Source organism: Saccoglossus kowalevskii, chromosome 14 (assembly GCF_978046115.1).
Source record: "Saccoglossus kowalevskii chromosome 14, keSacKowa6.1, whole genome shotgun sequence".
NCBI lineage: Eukaryota > Metazoa > Hemichordata > Enteropneusta > Harrimaniidae > Saccoglossus > Saccoglossus kowalevskii.
In genome coordinates this window covers 1,430,765-1,450,165 of record NC_140654.1, presented here as the reverse complement: position 1 = coordinate 1,450,165, position 19,401 = coordinate 1,430,765, and the positions used below count along the sequence as shown (strand labels likewise).

The following is a 19,401-nucleotide window of genomic DNA, read 5'->3' as shown; positions in this document are numbered from 1 at the left end:
ATAACAAACCAACCACAGGCTAGAAATAACGCTATGTGGACGCTTTACCATTGGAGATCGGTATTTTGTCAATTTTGATCTAGAATACAAGTATGAAATCGCGTGCGTCTTGTCGAATGGGTCCCACTGTTGCGTTTTAACCTCGCGGTATTCATTGCGCGAGAGGTGATTTACCAGCCTGGTTTGCCACCAAATCTAATTGTTTCGTCGAACCGCACCCCATTCAAAGCACAGCACTAGGGAGAAGCTAATGAAGCTTGCGAGATTTCAGACAATATGATTATATTAAACAGCCGTATAAACACACCTACGTACTAAATGTATAGATGCTTGTTTAACCTCGCCATGGCAACACACTATACAGTGAAATGTTCTATTGTAAGAAGGTTGTGCCCATGCGTACTGGGTCAATTGCCCTCGTCATGACAGATACGACTAGATTGCTCAGTGCTGTGTTACTATTGGCAATCACCCAGCAGGTAAGAACACAGTTAATACATTGCGTATATAGCATGTCAAATCATCGGGTGTCCTTGAACACGAACACATTGTCGATTTCATTGTGGAATGATATGTTTATGTATCGTAGTGACGTCATATTACGTTGTCAGTGCACTGAAATAACAAGTACATGCAATTAGTTATGAGACATTTATTGCCATGCAAAATAACTGCTTCAGTTCGGTATATTGTGTTAATGTCTTCGTGGGTCGTTTATTCGACGTAGTTTGCCCTGATCGAGGGTGATTCAATTTTCACTCCGCCACACAAACAATACATATAACTAAAGACGCGTTAGACCGAGTAGAGAGCCATGTACGAACAGAGTGAACTCTTTATTAAATATGTAATTATAAATAACGTGTGTATCAAGTCAGTCAAGTATAACAAACGTATACTAGTACGTTACAAAGATAGGCTAATGAACGCACTGTCTCTTGGGAAATCTACCTAATAGTTTTTACGTTGATACATAATATTGTAAGCATCGAGTGTGCCGTATGTCCCATTGTAACGACCAGCGTGTACGTACGTGACAACATATTGCCATCCAATGATTTGAAGAACACATAACACGGTTTAATATGTATACACTGTTAATGTTATCCGCATATACAGGATTCGACGTAGTACAGTAGCAGAGATGTCGGAGCAAACGGAGCAATTGTTGCTGGGTAGACTCGGAAAGCCATTGCCTGCAGTCCGATCTAGAATAGTGAGGATATTCACAAGTTCAACGTTCACAGGTGGGAATCAGTTGTAACCTTGAGATTACCACGTATCCACACATCGGAAATTTCCTTGTAGGTTATGTCCGACACCTTTAGCAACATGAACATAGGCTTATTTTGCCATTTTCACGTATAACGTTTACAAGGATAACATTATCGTTTTCAAGTTGTTTATAACACCCAAACCTTTCGGTTCAATTGTTGTAAACTGATTTGAAAGTGCACGTGCATTCGCCATCGTTATAATCATAGTGGGTTCCAAGGAATTGCAAGACGTACTGGACTATTTATAGATTTAAATAAAGCAGCTTTTTTCGTCTGCAGATCGGATGGGAGATTGTCGCCTTTTAATCCAGTCAATATCAATTTTGAAACACACTGTGGAAACTTACAAAACGATGCACACATGTCTTGGACTTTATTTTAAATCAGTAGTACATGTAATAGTATATTAATTAATAGCTACATCAACAATCTTGTTGATTATTCCGGTTCGGATATTTGCTTTACCGTTTATCTCTTTCTGTAAAAATTACAGGCAAAAACTAAATATGTTTATTTACAATTATTAGAACGTATTATAATTTAACTCTAACTCGCCGAATTCGTCTATTTGTTCAGTAAGATCTGCAGTTTACGACAATATCGGTATAAATGTATTGACAGTAATACAGATGTGTATACGAAGTTGCATGTCTCTATGTTTAAGCAGGTACTACAGGGCGTTCATCTTCGCCAGCCATGGTTAGTTAATTCGGTCATCGCCTCACCACTACTAACACCTTGGCTATGTAGCCAACGTATATTTAAGTGCGCCCTCTCTGGTAATACTTGAGGTATTTTCTTCAATGCATTGTCCAGACAAATTAATTGTTATGGTTGCATCACGGACACAAGTGTAAATTAGAAGTTCCCCATCCAGATATTGGGCAGACATTTTACTTGAGGGCTTAAAATCTTACTTATCAATTCATTCTATCAATTTGTTTTTCCATTTTCACTATACTAAACTAAAGAAACACACCTGTAAAATACTGCCACCACTGTCACACGTTTGAAAACATAGCAACTGTATTTACGTCATGTCTCTTAGGTAAGAACTGTGAACTGATAAGACTGTAACCCCTCTCCAAACATGAATGATTACAAATTTCGGCACGTGCCGAGATCCCGTAATGTGAACGTATCATAGTCGTTCGTAACCAGGCAAGCTATATCCGATGACTACTGTGATGTGTAATATACATATGAACTCATTCATAGTAAATAATCGTTTTTAAATCTTATTATAATCCGTTTCAGATACATCAGTAGAAAGAAATGCATTGATGCAAGATGTTTATCCCAAACTCAGGGATTACTGTAAATCTAAATATGGATTAGAATTTCAAGTCGTGGATATGAGATGGGGAGTACGAGACGAAGCTACAGATGATCACATGACGTCACAGTTATGTATGAATGAAATCGCAGCGTGTCAGAGATTATCAATTGGACCGAATTTCGTGGTAAGCTTATTGTGTATGTACGTATGTGCATCTGGAATATGTTTAATTTTGCTTTATTACTTCTAACCAATTTACTTTAAATGTAGCCCGGTGTCCGTGGCAATCGTTCTACATTGATAGCATTGAGTGTATTCATCGAAAATGATTTGTGTGCCATTCATAGTATGGCGTTGTGTGTTATGACTTGCGATGCGCAACGTTTTAGATTAACATCACTGGTAAATAGACGGCAGATTTTAGACATTAATTGTATACATACACTAATTATCAGGTGCTATGATTCGCTATGAACCACTGACCTTTTCAATATACATGTAGATAGTAGTCGGATAGACATGTGAACTGTCCAATGTTGAGATTGATGTCAGATTTTAATAACACTATGAAAATATCTTTGAATTCTGTATCAAATTAGTACATGTTATGTGCATATTTATGCATTTTTTTTCTTTTTGTTTCTCATAAGTCTTCTAAATATATGTCCGATAGAACATAATAAATAAACACTATTTTAATAAAAATGTCATTTTCCAATTTGATTCTGCAACATTTTCGCAGACATTCCTGTGTCAGAAATACGGTTACCGCCCGTTTCCACCAAAGATCCCCGATGACGAGTTCAAGTCATTTATCAGCATATTAACTGAAGAAAATCAATCCGTTGAACTATTACAAGAGTGGTTCAAGAAAGATGAAAACGCCGACCCAGCAATCTGGATCCTACAACCCATTAGCTCTATATTGAAACATTACAATGATAATGAACATGAAGATGAAATGGCAGAGGATAGACAGAAATGGTGGAATGTATTGGAACATTTGCAAAAACAACTGAGATATGTATCGGATATATCTCAGAAAAATGGGATGATTACAGAACAGCAAAGAGCCAAGTATACCATATCAGGTGAAACTGATTTTCTTTTTGATTCATTACACTGGGATTGCGAACAAGTAATTTTCAATATTTTTATTTGATTATACATGTATATGAATGCATTGGATTGTGATTTATTATGAACTAAAAAATATTGTTATTCAAACAATCTTATTCTATAATAATTATGTGTGCTGAATGTTTTGGTACGTACAATAACTATTACTGCGCATGCGTTGATGTTTTTCGTTACACTGGGATTGAGAACATGTAATTTTCAATATTTTTATTTGATTATATATGTATATGAATGCATTGGATTGTGATTTATTTTGAACTAAATCAATATTGTTATTCAAACAATCTCATTCTATAATAAATATGTGTGCTGAATGTTTTGGTACGTACAATAACTATCACTGCGCATGCGTTGATGTTTTTCATTGTACGAATATTACACGGTATGCTGCGAGCATTTCAGTTCATATCATAAAGAAATTTGGTCAACAACATGAAGTAGCAATATGTGAAATATGTGTATCCGTCCGTCCGTCAAAAAAAATGTAATACGTCCACAGTTTATTGACTGGAATAAGTTTATGGACCGGGATCTGACTAAAGTTATATAAGAATAACTGTTTCCTCTGATTGCTAAAATGTGTTTTTAACTACAATATTTCCACCCGTAACGCATGTTTAAATAAATAAAATAAGTGTTGTAATGATTTTTGTAATTATGTTTAATTCCCTAGTCACACACGACGAGGTTTTACATGGCATACTTGACTATGATACCAAACGAGAAAACCATTGTCTGTGCTTTGTTCGGAAATTCGAAGACCTGCCACAACGCATAGAGGAGAAAGAAGCTCAGAATTACATCGACATCAATTGGGAGAATAATACTGTAGATGAAGCAGCGCAAGAGATTTTGAATGACTTGAGAGATACGAAGGTTCCCGGATGTTTAGATAAAGCAAACATAATAGTTTCAAATTTAAATAGTTGGTCAGCCAAAGGCATAGATGTCGATATACCCGAACATAAACAATACTTAAATCAATTTCTTGAGAGATTCAATGATGTCATTGTTGAATTGATTGATCGTGCCGTGGAAGATGACAAAAACAACCTCAGTAACCACCCCATGTATGAAGAGATTTTGCAGCATCTAACTTTTTGTGACTCGAAATGTCAATCTTTTCACGGGAGGGAAGATTTGTTATCTTGCATCAAAGATTATTTAGGGGAATGCGTCGAGAATTCTATGAAAGGATTTCCTTTAATTGTACATGGTGAGTCTGGTAGTGGTAAAACTTCAGTGATTGCTAAAGCAGCCTATCTAGCGGGCTCGGAGTGGTGTGTTACCAATAATACAGCATCAATAGTAAGATTCCTGGGCACAACACCGGCCAGTACTGGTATACGGCAATTATTGAAGTCTTTATGCAAGCATATACTTTGTATATATGGCGACACAACCCAAGAAATTCCAGATGGATATTTTCAGCTGGTTCAGTTGTTTCCAAAGCTCCTACAATACGCAACACAAAGTAAGCCATTGGTAATCTTTCTGGATTCTCTGGATCAGCTTTCATCAGTTGAAGGAGCACATAGGATGGCTTGGTTACCACGACGCTTACCAGCTCATGTTGCTATGGTCGTATCAACCCTACCAGAGGAACACAGCATACTTAAAACTTTGAAGACCATTCTACCAGAAGAAACAAGATACCAAGAAGTCAATAAACTTTCTATTGATGACAGTACTTTTATAATGCAGTCATGGCTAAAGTCAATTAACAGAGTAAATACAGATGGTCAGCAGCAGATAGTATCTAATGCAATTCAACAATGTAGTTTACCACTTTTCTTAAAGTTGCTATTCAACCAAGCATCTAGCTGGCAATCGTATTTATCAACTGATAACATCAATGTACAACCATCAGTTAAGGACATGATTTCAATTATATTTGATCGCCTTGAAGAATATCACGGCAAAGTATTGGTTTCCCATGCATTGAGTTACATGACCATTTCACAGAATGGTATCGGAGAAGCTGAATTGGAAGACTTACTGTCACTGGATGATGAAGTCTTACAAGATGTGTATGCTTACTGGTTACCACCAACACGGAGAATACCACAACTGCTGTGGACACGTATTCGAGCTGAAATTAATGATTATCTGGTAGAAAGAGAATCAGAAGGGTCTCGCGTTATATACTGGTATCATCGACAGTTTATTGAAGTAGCAGCTGAAAGGTATCTACACGACTCTGAATTTGTGACACAGTTGCATATGCTCTGCGCAGAGTACTTTATTGGTAAATGGAGTGGTGGGAAGAAAAAAACGTTTGAATACACAGATGAACAAATGAAGAAGTTCAACAAAACTGAAAAACAAGATGAAGCTGACAGAATGGTCTCTACACAGCCCCTCGAGTTTGAAACTGGAAAATTCAACATTCGTAAATTGGAACAACTCCCTTACCACCTTATTCATGCAAGAAATCCAGATCTTCTCAAGGAATATACTCTATGTAACTTTCAGTTTATATCGGCAAAATTGAGAGGCATGTCTCTTGGTGAAGTGTTACAAGATTTTACTATGGCGCTTGCAAAGTACGAAGATGATGATGAAATCGCATTGACCAGTGATACTCTGAGATTAGGTGCTTCTAATATACGTGAACATCCTGATAATCTCAAAGTTGAACTTATTGGTAGATTGAAAGATTCTAAGGAAACGTTTCTACATCAATTGGTTTCTGATGCGGAACAAGCAGAGTCTGTGGAACTCCCACTCATCCCATACAATCAGTGTTACCCACCACCTGGTGGCCCACTTCGCACCCAGCTGCTGGGACACACAGACGAAGTTACATCTTTGGCAGTTACATCAGACAACATGTACATTGTCAGTGGTTCAAAGGACAAGACAGCAATTGTATGGGAAATAGAAGGTAGCAGTTTGCTACATCGACTAGAAGGCCATCATGAATCACCAATCGCCAATGTTGGGATAGCTCCTAATAACCTGATGACAGTAACGTATTGCTACACATCAAGTAAGTTTTTTAGGGGTTATCATGATAAAAAAACTATCATTAACATTTACCATTTGTGTTATCTTGATCAGGTGGATAATATACTTAAAATGGTTGTGTACATAATTGTATTTAGCAATTCATTGTACCATTTTCATATTCACTTTAAGTATGTATTTACTAACGAATTCATTACATGTAAAAGATATGATCAATAAGCTTATACGCCAAATTTGGTATGTGTATGATGTGAATGTATATACCTCCTGGCACTTCACATGGCTAACTATGTATTCTTATAAAATAATTTCAGAAAAAAACAGTGATACTAGTGATGAGATTAACGTCTGGAATATTGAGTCTGGCGAACATTTCCTTACACTTGAAGGTCACACGGGAAACAGTAAATGTGACATGACATTCACATCAGATTCGAAGTATGCAGTGAGTGCAATGTACACTGATCAATTGGACAACAATATTCAAAAGAGTGGGCATTATTTTATGGTTTGGAGCTTAGAAGATGGACAGAAATTATATTCTAGAGTTGAAGCCCATGCAGGTAACATAGCAAATAGCATTTTCAAAAATTTCTTTTGAGATTATTCATTATATATGCAACTAATTTTGTCAATAATGTAGCAAACAGTTATAGATGACATGTATCTGAATTACAGGTTTTTCATGACGTCATGCCTTTTTCATGACAACATATCATACAATAATGTAAACGTCTATTTACAAGTGAATTCATTTCAGTAAAAAATTAAATTTCTGTTGGTGGTGATGTTTTGCATCAATAATGAATTCCCTACAGTGTCATATTGGAATCACAGAAGGGTCTAGATGCAAGAATGTTTGCTGGCTTTGTCTCACACAATATCTTGCTTTAGACCCTTCTCCACATTTGATGACCTGCTACAGAGAATTCATTAAATTTGTTATAAATCACTACCATTAGAATTAAACAAATATTGTGGGTGTCATTATTGTTTAATAATATTACTTTGCTTCACTTTTCTAACTCAGATTACATTAATGACATTGCTGTCGGACGATCTTCTGAGGGATGCTACCTAGTGGTCACGTGTGGTGATAAGCAGGACCCCTGTATTAAGATTTGGGACCTACTCACCGGGCAGTCCATCCATGAAATAAGAGATAAAGTCATCCCTCGTCATAATCCGTGTAAGCAACTGTCCACGTCAAAAAATGGTCGCTATATTGCATTTCATTTTGACCGACCAGGTATATTAGATGTCAGTAATGGTGAATTCACTTACCTGGGTAAAGTTGAAGTCGACAATGCTGGTATTGTAAAGTTTCTGGACAATCATAAACATGTATTATTTAAAAATGATGGTCACGTGGAGACTGCTTTTGTTTTCAATACTGATGACAATGAAATAGTACGACACGTGCTATTCCCTGGTGGTCATGGTGGGAGCATCAAGCAGTTGTATCACACGAATGGTTGGGAAACCATAATCACAAGACATGATAAATTTGAGAAAGGCATAGTTTGGAAGCTGGACCAGAGTGATAACCCCTTAATGTGCATTACATGTACACCCTTGGGTAATCTTTCACACAATAACATAGTTAATACAATGGTTTTTGTAAATGATTCTCCAGCAACATTCGCCATCACTGGGTCATCTGACAAGAGCATCAAAATTTGGAATATTAGAAGTTTTGCACAAACCGCTAAATCTATCAGAAATTTGAAAGAAGATTTTAATCTAGAAGAAAGTGAAACCTTTGCGGAGAGAAAACCACATTTCCGGCAAATTGTCAACCGAGTTGTGTCTCTTGACGAAGAAAAACGAGTTGCCATACTTGATAATCATGGTTGCAATATCTCTTTATATGATGTAACAGAAGGGCAGCTGATTTCATCTCGTGAAAGTGTGGGGCATGCAAAAGGTATCGGAATAGCGGCTACTGTAAATGGGAACAGATTGCTTTCATTAGGTGGTCATGACTTGACAGAATACAACTCTGAAACTTTGGAACCATTGACAGACAAATCAACACAGGTAGACGTACCATGTAATGGTTTACTGATTTCAAATAATAACAGTGTTGGCCTTCTACTTGCTGGGAGCAGACAAATCGATGAAATTGTCCTATATAACATTGACAATGGAGAGACATTGAAAAAGTACAAACCACACAGTGGGGTAGGTAATATTATATTACTGACAGACCAGAGAATGCTCTTACTGTGCAACAATCATCTGACAATGGTGGATCTAAACACAGCAGAAGATATATACAACCATAACTATAATCCCAATGATGCAAATGATTTTATGATTTGTGGGGCCATGACATCTGATGAGAAAATATTGGTTACTGGTTATGGCAATGGAATAATTAAGATGTTTGAAGTTCAATCTGGTAACAATATTCGCGAAACTAAAGCCCATGAAAGTCAACTGAGAAACGGACATGAGCATGAAGAGAAGATTTTCACGGATATAACAATGTCATTTGATGATAGTTTCTTTGTCACAGCTTCGAGCGATCAAACAGCAAAGGTCTGGGATGTTTCGTCTCTAGAACAGATCCATGTATTAAAGGGTCATACAAATACAGTGATGAATGCAAAAATAACAGGTGATGACCAATTCATCCTGACATCATCAACAGAAATATTTTTTAAAGTATGGAATGCCAAATCTGGGGAGCACCTGGTGAATATTATGGGATACTCTTTAATTAGTACAATGTTCATTCTGCCACAGACTAACAGAGTTGTTGTAACTACAGCAGATGAGAGAGTAATGTTCTTCAAAGTACAAAATATACAGTCACAGTGTGAGCAGAAAGAAGTGGAGGAATCCAAGTCTGAAGAAATTATTCAGTCAAACGAAATGAATGACACAGAACAGAGGGATGTTTCAACACCAACACAACAGTCTCCAACACCCACAGTGAACGACAACGTTGTTCTAGAAGAACAATCATCAGAAACCCCAACAGAGGATGTAGATGAAGAGTCTTCTGAGCCTTCTGTTTCCAAAACTGTGGAAGATGAAAATGTTGTTAGGGAACAATCACCAGAACCCCCGAAAGAAGACTTTGCACAGGAGTCTTCACCATCTCCCGTAACACAAAATGGTGTAGCAGACCAAGTACCAGAAGATGAGGTGCCTTCTGCGCCAACTACAGAGCAACCACAAGAACCTGCTAAAGTTGAAAGTCAGGTGGAGCAACGTCAAGCAAAACCCTCCACTCCAGTACCCCTGCAACCCGAGTCAGTGAAAAACACACCGCCAAAACACACAGATCCAGCTAAACATAAAATTCAACAAAGTTATCGACCACCTGTACAGCCATCCCCAGGGAGGTCAGTGTCATGCAGTGTTTTGTGAGAACATGTCTCTGCCACCAATAACCACAACTTTCAGATATCAGCATCCTGACACATCAAACATCCCACAATGGACAGCACAGTCGGTATGTGAGCTCCACTATGTCTCACAGACAATCAATATGACTATGGGAAATTCATTGTTCTTATAATATTTAGTTTTAACAGATTAGTAATCATAACAGACTTTTTCACTATTGTATGTATCATACATTAATTTATTTATTGCATGTTCATGCAATGAAAATGAATTATTTGAACAATTATAGTATTTCCTGAAAGGTTTTGTAATAATGACTGGGTATAACTGATGGCAACAAGGTATAATTATAATGTTTAGATCAGGCATACAAAATTGATGTTCCTACTAAAATTACAATAAACAGTGATACAAGTTTTTAGTAAAACAAGCAACTGATATGAAGTAACACAAAATAAAGAAAAACAGAACTTTCCAGTTTAAAGAACCAGGTTAGAGTAAATAAAATAGCAACAAACTGAATGGCCATTAACATATGTTTCGTGAATGGCAAAGTGTGTTAGAAGTGTTATTTATGCCAGTCCACATGTCTTAAAAGCCAATAAAATGCAATGCAATAATATAATAATAAATTAAATTAAATATAATAATAATTTTACATTGTAAAATAATCTAGAATTTTACATTGTAAAACATTTTAGAATGCAGACTGTGGCACATTATGAAAGGTTTAAAATGATGAAGATTTCTTTTAAAACACACAAAATAATTTGAAACAGACTACAGTAGATGGTATAATGAGTGAGTATGGTAGGGCTTATATCACCAAAACAACCGATATAAAGCAATAATAAATATTTCCTTCTACAATTGAACCTAAAATTTGTATTGTGTTAATTGAGTCCATAAAATACTAATAGTAATTGCATCATCAGATTTTAACTATCAATTAATCAAATAAATTTATGTCAATCACAGATGTTTGGATTATTGAGATTAAAGATAAAATGAATATATTTATATAATTTGTTGCAATATTTGCTTAGTGTACATGAACTACCTCATGAACACGTGATAAGCATACACACGTGTATGTCTGATTCAACCAGATTTGGCATATAGACTTCATTGAAATTAATATCAGCATACAGCTTAAACCTTTTCACCACCAGTTCCCTATTTTCGTCAAAAAATCACAAAATAGTCCTGTGCATAGTCTGCACTTTCCCTCCAGAAGATTGGAACAAAACTAGTCAAATTTTTTGTGTCAAAAATGAAAATTGACTCAAATTTTGTATGTTGGTTCTAAAATTATGTCCAGAAATATACAAAAAAAATCTGGTGGTGAAAAGGTTAACTCCCTGCACACAACTTTAAAAGAGATTATCATTGTCACCAATCATTTCAAATTACTTTTTACTGCTATAAGTAAAACTATTTCAAATATAATACATATTTAAACAGATTATTCTGCACATTTTAGATTCATGGTAGTTTTAACACAACTAAATGTTACTTTGGACTGTACTTTACAGTCTTTGCGTATTCTCGGGGTGGACATGGCAACCATCACTGTAAAAACATTGATGGTTGTTGAGACTCCCCTTAACACTGTTACAAGACTACCCCTGTGTAACTCGTATAAATTTGATTTTCAGGATTACTTCAAAGTTGAGTTTCTATTGTTTTCTCGAATTTCCACCGGCTCTTCGCTCGGCGTTCCGCATTCCTCAGCAGCATGGGCAGAGCCCGTAGAAATACGTGGTACAGTGGTACACGTCTTAGCAATGTGGAACGTCTTGTGATGTAGCTCCCCCCCCCCCCGAGGATTGGCAGAATATCAAGCCCCTGAAATACAAACTCTACAATACTATTGCATGTGAAACAAAATGTTTAATTTTAATAAAATTTGTTGTGTGATCATTTTTATTTGTTCTTAGTCCAATCGCAATAATGTATTTGTGACACAATGATATAATATATATTAAAGATAATATTTTAAATATTGTAAATATTTTCATTTTTGAAAGACACATTTATAGCGACAAAAATTACTTGATATGTAAAGATACTGTAAAATACTTCATTTTCGCTGGAATTAATTTTCGCTGAAAAGGCTTTTTGGGCATTTGATATGGAATTTATTTTCACTGATTTTTTAATGAATTTAATGTGAAATATAGGAAAAAAAGCATATTCGCTGGATTTTATTTTCACGGAATTATCCCTTAAGCGAAAATAGCGAAAATAAATTCCATACACAAAAATAAAGTATTCTACAGTATTTAGATTGAATAATGTAAGTTTGGTTAAGGAAGCAATAGGACATCTAATTTCACTGCTACAGGAAATAAAATAAAAAGAATATATTCTTGTAACATGTATTTCGCACTACATGGTTTATTATTTGCTTGATTTAATCAAAATAAAAAGCTGTGTCAATGATAACAAGAATATGAATAAATATATAACAATAGTTCTGGAGTCTGATTTATTGACCGGTATAAAGTGACATTGTATTGTGGATTCTATTTGTCAAATGCTATTTCTTTTCCAGTAGACTATGCTGTAATTTCATTGTTCTAATTTCTGGAGCAATCATATCCATGGCAATATCCAGCATAATAAACAAAAAGTTCCTGAAAAAAGAAAATGATACACTTAAAATGGTTACTTGACCTATATAGTTACCTATGGAAGCAACATCCATCCAGGACAAGCACATTTTAAGTGCCCTTTGACGTATAAGTGTTGCCTATGTGAGTAACACCAATCCAGGTCTAGAAAATTGTAGCCAGACAAAAGTATAGGAAAACTATTACTGTAAAATCTGTATTAGAAGCTGCGGCTTCTATTAAAATGGTACAATGCAACAGAGGGGATGCGGCTTCTATTAGAGCATCTACACATATGAGAAATAATGAATTTTTGGGTCTCAATTATTCAAAAAGAATGGGTGCGGCTTCTATTAGAGATGCGGCTTTTAATAAAGATTTTACGGTATAGTTTGCCCTTTGAAAATGTTGCAGATAGGCGACAGATAATGAACATACCCTAACATATTTGGAACCGGTAAGATAAAGACAGTTAAAAGGTGTTACTGGTTTTGCAAGTGAATCCTTACCTGTTAATTCTTTCATGTTGTAATGATTGTAAAGCATCCTCCAGTGACAATCTGTACTCATCCTCGCCTACTATGGTTTTAAGTAAACCTGAACAATAAATAAAAAATAATTTTCAAAAATATATTTTCTTTAATATTATCCAAATTATTTCACTGTGAACAATCATGGTGAAGCTGTATAGTAAATGACAAGTTGCAGTGTTTTAAAACGTCTGTACTATATTTACACTTGATAGGTGTGTTTATGGTTGTAATAAATCATGTTAATGGCCCAGTATACAATAAATGCAACTCTTTATTTCTGTGGACATCTATAGAGCAAATATAGTAACAAAAGTAAATAAAGAGAATTGCTTAACAGTGAAAAGTGAGTGTAACAATGGCAGACAATGGTTATTGTGATGAAATCAGAAAAAGGCAGTTATAAAGCCAAAGTATGATGCGTGAACATTCAAATCTGTACTCACTTGGAAAGAATTCACACAGACTTTGATGAGCAAGTTGTTTGATTTCATGTTTCTCATCTTTTGTTCTCGGCTTGGTTTTCTTCTTACTCCATATTGCTTCTCTTAACTCTGAGATATAAAACGCCCATTTTGTCGGGGTTGTCAGGTCACTGACCTGTATCTCTAACCACCTGAAAGAGAAAATAACATGTATGCTAAGATACCAGATAACTATTCCACTGGTTAGCCACTCTTCATTAACATTCTGCTAATATCTCGCTTCCAGTCACTCGCTAACCATGATTGGCATGCTGTTAATCCGAATACTGTATTTGTTCTAATAGTAGTGCATACGCTTAGAATTTTTATGCTCAAATATAAGAAATAAAATCAATATAACATTAGTTGAGTACCCTGGCTAGTTAAAGTCGAATACCCTGGCTAGTTACAGTCGAGTACCCTGGCTAGTTACAGTCGAGTACCCTGGCTTGTTACAGCTGAGTACCCTGGCTAGTTACAGCTGAGTACCCTGGCTAGTTACAGCTGAGTACCCTGGCTAGTTACAGCTGAGTACCCTGGCTTGTTACAGCTGAGTACCCTGGCTAGTTACAGCTGAGTACCCTGGCTAGTTACAGCTGAGTACCCTGGCTAGTTACAGTCGAGTACCCTGGCTAGTTACGGTCGAGTACCCTGGCTAATTACAGTCGAGTACCCTGGCTAGTTACGGTCGAGTACCCTGGCTAGTTACAGACGAGTACCCTGGCTAGTTACGGTCGAGTACCCTGGCTAGTTACAGATGAGTACCCTGGCTAGTTACAGTCGAGTACCCTGGCTAGTTACGGTCGAGTACCCTGGCTAGTTACGGTCGAGTACCCTGGCTAGTTACGGTCGAGTACCCTGGCTAGTTACGGTCAAGTACCCTGGCTAGTTACGGTCGAGTACCCTGGCTAGTTACGGTCGAGTACCCTGGCTAGTTACGGTCGAGTACCCTGGCTAGTTACAGTCGAGTACCCTAGCTAGTTACAGTCGAGTACCCTGGCTTGTTACAGTCGAGTATCCTGGCTAGTTACAGTCGAGTACCCTGGCTAGTTACAGTCGAGTACCCTGGCTAGTTACGGTCGAGTACCCTGGCTAGTTACAGTCAAGTACCTTGTCTAGTTACAGTCGAGTACCCTAGTTAGTTACAGACGAGTATCCTAGCTAGTTACAGTCGAGTACCCTGGCTAGTTACAGACGAGTACCCTGGCTAGTTACGGTCGAGTACCCTGGCTAGTTACGGTCGAGTACCCTGGCTAGTTACGGTCGAGTACCCTGGCTAGTTACGGTCGAGTACCCTGGCTAGTTACGGTCGAGTACCCTGGCTAGTTACAGTCGAGTACCCTAGCTAGTTACAGTCGAGTACCTTGTCTAGTTACAGCTGAGTACCCTGGCTAGTTACAGTCGAGTACCCTGGCTAGTTACGGTCGAGTACCCTGGCTAGTTACAGTCAAGTACATGTACCTTGTCTAGTTACAGTCGAGTACCCTAGCTAGTTACAGACGAGTATCCTAGCTAGTTACAGTCAAGTACCCTGGCTAGTTACAGACGAGTACCCTGGCTAGTTACAGACGAGTACCCTGGCTAGTTACAGACGAGTACCCTGGCTAGTTACAGACGAGTACCCTGGCTAGTTACAGTCGAGTACCCTGGCTAGTTACAGACGAGTACCCTGGCTAGTTACAGACGAGTACCCTGGCTAGTTACAGTCGAGTACCCTGGCTAGTTACAGACGTGTACCCTGGCTAGTTACAGACGAGTACCCTGGCTAGTTACAGACGAGTACCCTGGCTAGTTACAGAGGAGTACCCTGGCTAGTTACAGTCGAGTACCCTGGCTAGTTACAGATGAGTACCCTGGCTAGTTACAGACGAGTACCCTGGCTAGTTACGGTCGAGTACCCTGGCTAGTTACGGTCGAGTACCCTGGCTAGTTACGGTCGAGTACCCTGGCTAGTAACAGTCGAGTACCCTGGCTAGTTACAGACGAGTACCCTGGCTAGTTACAGACGAGTACCCTGGCTAGTTACAGACGAGTACCCTGGCTAGTTACAGTCGAGTACCCTGGCTAGTTACAGACGAGTACCCTGGCTAGTTACAGTCGAGTACCCTGGCTAGTTACAGACGAGTACCCTGGCTAGTTACAGACGAGTACCCTGGCTAGTTACAGACGAGTACCCTGGCTAGTTACAGACGAGTACCCTGGCTAGTTACAGACGAGTACCCTGGCTAGTTACAGACGAGTACCCTGGCTAGTTACAGACGAGTACCCTGGCTAGTTACAGACGAGTACCCTGGCTAGTTACAGACGAGTATCCTGGCTAGTTACAGACGAGTACCCTGGCTAGTTACAGACGAGTACCCTGGCTAGTTACAGACGAGTACCCTGGCTAGTTACAGACGAGTACCCTGGCTAGTTACAGACGAGTACCCTGGCTAGTTACAGTCGAGTATCCTGGCTAGTTACAGACGAGTACCCTGGCTAGTTACAGACGAGTACCCTGGCTAGTTACAGACGAGTACCCTGGCTAGTTACAGACGAGTACCCTGGCTAGTTACAGACGAGTACCCTGGCTAGTTACAGACGAGTACCCTGGCTAGTTACGGTCAAGTACCCTGGCTAGTTACGGTCGAGTACCCTGGCTAGTTACGGTCGAGTACCCTGGCTAGTTACGGTCGAGTACCCTGGCTAGTTACAGTCGAGTACCCTAGCTAGTTACAGTCGAGTACCCTGGCTTGTTACAGTCGAGTATCCTGGCTAGTTACAGTCGAGTACCCTGGCTAGTTACAGTCGAGTACCCTGGCTAGTTACGGTCGAGTACCCTGGCTAGTTACAGTCAAGTACCTTGTCTAGTTACAGTCGAGTACCCTAGTTAGTTACAGACGAGTATCCTAGCTAGTTACAGTCGAGTACCCTGGCTAGTTACAGACGAGTACCCTGGCTAGTTACGGTCGAGTACCCTGGCTAGTTACGGTCGAGTACCCTGGCTAGTTACGGTCGAGTACCCTGGCTAGTTACGGTCGAGTACCCTGGCTAGTTACGGTCGAGTACCCTGGCTAGTTACAGTCGAGTACCCTAGCTAGTTACAGTCGAGTACCTTGTCTAGTTACAGCTGAGTACCCTGGCTAGTTACAGTCGAGTACCCTGGCTAGTTACGGTCGAGTACCCTGGCTAGTTACAGTCAAGTACATGTACCTTGTCTAGTTACAGTCGAGTACCCTAGCTAGTTACAGACGAGTATCCTAGCTAGTTACAGTCAAGTACCCTGGCTAGTTACAGACGAGTACCCTGGCTAGTTACAGACGAGTACCCTGGCTAGTTACAGACGAGTACCCTGGCTAGTTACAGACGAGTACCCTGGCTAGTTACAGTCGAGTACCCTGGCTAGTTACAGACGAGTACCCTGGCTAGTTACAGACGAGTACCCTGGCTAGTTACAGTCGAGTACCCTGGCTAGTTACAGACGTGTACCCTGGCTAGTTACAGACGAGTACCCTGGCTAGTTACAGACGAGTACCCTGGCTAGTTACAGAGGAGTACCCTGGCTAGTTACAGTCGAGTACCCTGGCTAGTTACAGACGAGTACCCTGGCTAGTTACAGACGAGTACCCTGGCTAGTTACGGTCGAGTACCCTGGCTAGTTACGGTCGAGTACCCTGGCTAGTTACGGTCGAGTACCCTGGCTAGTAACAGTCGAGTACCCTGGCTAGTTACAGACGAGTACCCTGGCTAGTTACAGACGAGTACCCTGGCTAGTTACAGACGAGTACCCTGGCTAGTTACAGTCGAGTACCCTGGCTAGTTACAGACGAGTACCCTGGCTAGTTACAGTCGAGTACCCTGGCTAGTTACAGACGAGTACCCTGGCTAGTTACAGACGAGTACCCTGGCTAGTTACAGACGAGTACCCTGGCTAGTTACAGACGAGTACCCTGGCTAGTTACAGACGAGTACCCTGGCTAGTTACAGACGAGTACCCTGGCTAGTTACAGACGAGTACCCTGGCTAGTTACAGACGAGTATCCTGGCTAGTTACAGACGAGTACCCTGGCTAGTTACAGACGAGTACCCTGGCTAGTTACAGACGAGTACCCTGGCTAGTTACAGACGAGTACCCTGGCTAGTTACAGACGAGTACCCTGGCTAGTTACAGTCGAGTATCCTGGCTAGTTACAGACGAGTACCCTGGCTAGTTACAGACGAGTACCCTGGCTAGTTACAGACGAGTACCCTGGCTAGTTACAGACGAGTACCCTGGCTAGTTACAGACGAGTACCCTGGCTAGTTACAGACGAGTACCCTGGCTAGTTACAGACGAGTACCCTGGCTAGTTACAGACGAGTACCCTGGCTAGTTACAGACGAGTACCCTGGCTAGTTACAGTCGAGTATCCTGACTAGTTACAGACGAGTACCCTGGCTAGTTACAGACGAGTACCCTGGCTAGTTACAGACGAGTACCCTGGCTAGTTACAGTCGAGTACCCTGGCTAGTTACAGTCGAGTACCCTGGCTAGTTACAGTCGAGTACCCTGGCTAGTTACAGTCGAGTACCCTGGCTAGTTACAGTCGAGTACCCTGGCTAGTTACAGTCGAGTACCCTGGCTCCACACATCACTGCTTTGTTCCATTCTTTGCATCACTACTCTACTTTCTATGCTCATAATTCCATTCCTCATCTCACATTTCAATCTACCCAGCCTTGTCATTTGTTTCTAAGAAAGTGACTTCTTTCAAATTTTATTTCTTTGATGCATTCTAAATTTTATAAATAATACCTACCTATGGAACAGTTTTCCTGTTATAGTGGTCATGATATGCTGTATATTGTCTAACACTAACCATGAATTGTGACAATGTTGAAAAGTTTCACATAATATACACTGTGTAAGCATCGCCAATGGAATCTCAGATGTCTCCAAACCTAGATGAAAAAAAAAAATTCCAAACGGAAAACAGAAGTATTATTCCATTTTTCCTGTATTAAAGGTAGTGTGTGATAATTTTGTTTAATTATTCATTTATAATTCTAATAATTATTATATAAGCATTTACAAGCGAATTGGTGGGGAACAAAAATAATTGTTTTTTTCTGTTGAATCAAAAATGATATTTCTGGCAAACAGCAAAATAAAGCACTCAAAGGCAGAAAGCTAAAGGAAAAAAAAAACAGCAAAAAAAACAAACAAACAAACAAACAAACAAACAAACATGAAAACATGATAATATCACTAATATAATTCAAATAAAATGGATGGTCATCAGTGTACCTTACCTCTAACTACGGTACATCTGATTTAATTGTACAAATTACGATGGAATTTGTCAAACAATTACAGAGAAAGCTATTTGTATATTTAATTGGTCAGAAGTTAGAAGTGATATATACTGGTAATTGCAATAAAAAAACATTCAGAGACGCTACCTACAAGTACTTCTGATATTAATAAGTTGGTGCATGGTTGGTGTAAGTGAAAGGTTTGAAAATTGTTGAAAATGAAGGTCGAAATTATTCAAAATATTGGCTATGTGTGCATCCTCTGATGAGAACTGAATAAACCCTTTTTAATGTATCAATTATAAAGTTTTGTTTTTCTACACTTTGACACAAAGACACATTTTGAGTACCTGCAGGCCATTAAAACATACTCCAAAAATATATTTCAAGTTACAAGGTAATACTATCCTCAAAACCAATTGACTATGTAATTGTTGTGAGTTACAAATTTGCAAGTTACAGTATTTTTGTGGTTGTATTTTAAGAAAAAAAA

The 19,401-nt window shown here is 38.8% G+C and overlaps 2 protein-coding genes across 2 annotated transcripts in view; one reads left to right on the top strand and one right to left on the bottom strand.

Moving 5' to 3' along the window:
* The first annotated feature begins 1,009 nt into the window (after nt 1-1,009).
* LOC100368861 (NACHT domain- and WD repeat-containing protein 1-like) lies at nt 1,010-10,240 on the top strand. Its single transcript, XM_002741771.2, has 6 exons — nt 1,010-1,247; nt 2,535-2,740; nt 3,299-3,647; nt 4,370-6,688; nt 6,981-7,229; nt 7,697-10,240. Exons 1-6 carry the CDS (start codon nt 1,145-1,147, stop codon nt 10,045-10,047), a joined length of 5,577 nt encoding a protein of 1,858 aa, XP_002741817.2. The 5' UTR covers nt 1,010-1,144; the 3' UTR covers nt 10,048-10,240.
* Nucleotides 10,234-19,401, bottom strand: part of LOC100368703 (sorting nexin-19-like) — a 23,321-nt gene continuing 14,153 nt past the window's right edge. Inside the window, exons 7-10 of the mRNA XM_002741770.4 lie at nt 18,413-18,554; nt 13,618-13,787; nt 13,151-13,238; nt 10,234-12,665 (exon numbers count right to left, since the gene is read on the bottom strand). Of these exons, the coding sequence (XP_002741816.2) occupies nt 12,569-12,665; nt 13,151-13,238; nt 13,618-13,787; nt 18,413-18,554 (497 nt within the window). The 3' untranslated portion in view covers nt 10,234-12,568. The remainder of the gene's footprint in view (nt 12,666-13,150; nt 13,239-13,617; nt 13,788-18,412; nt 18,555-19,401) is intronic.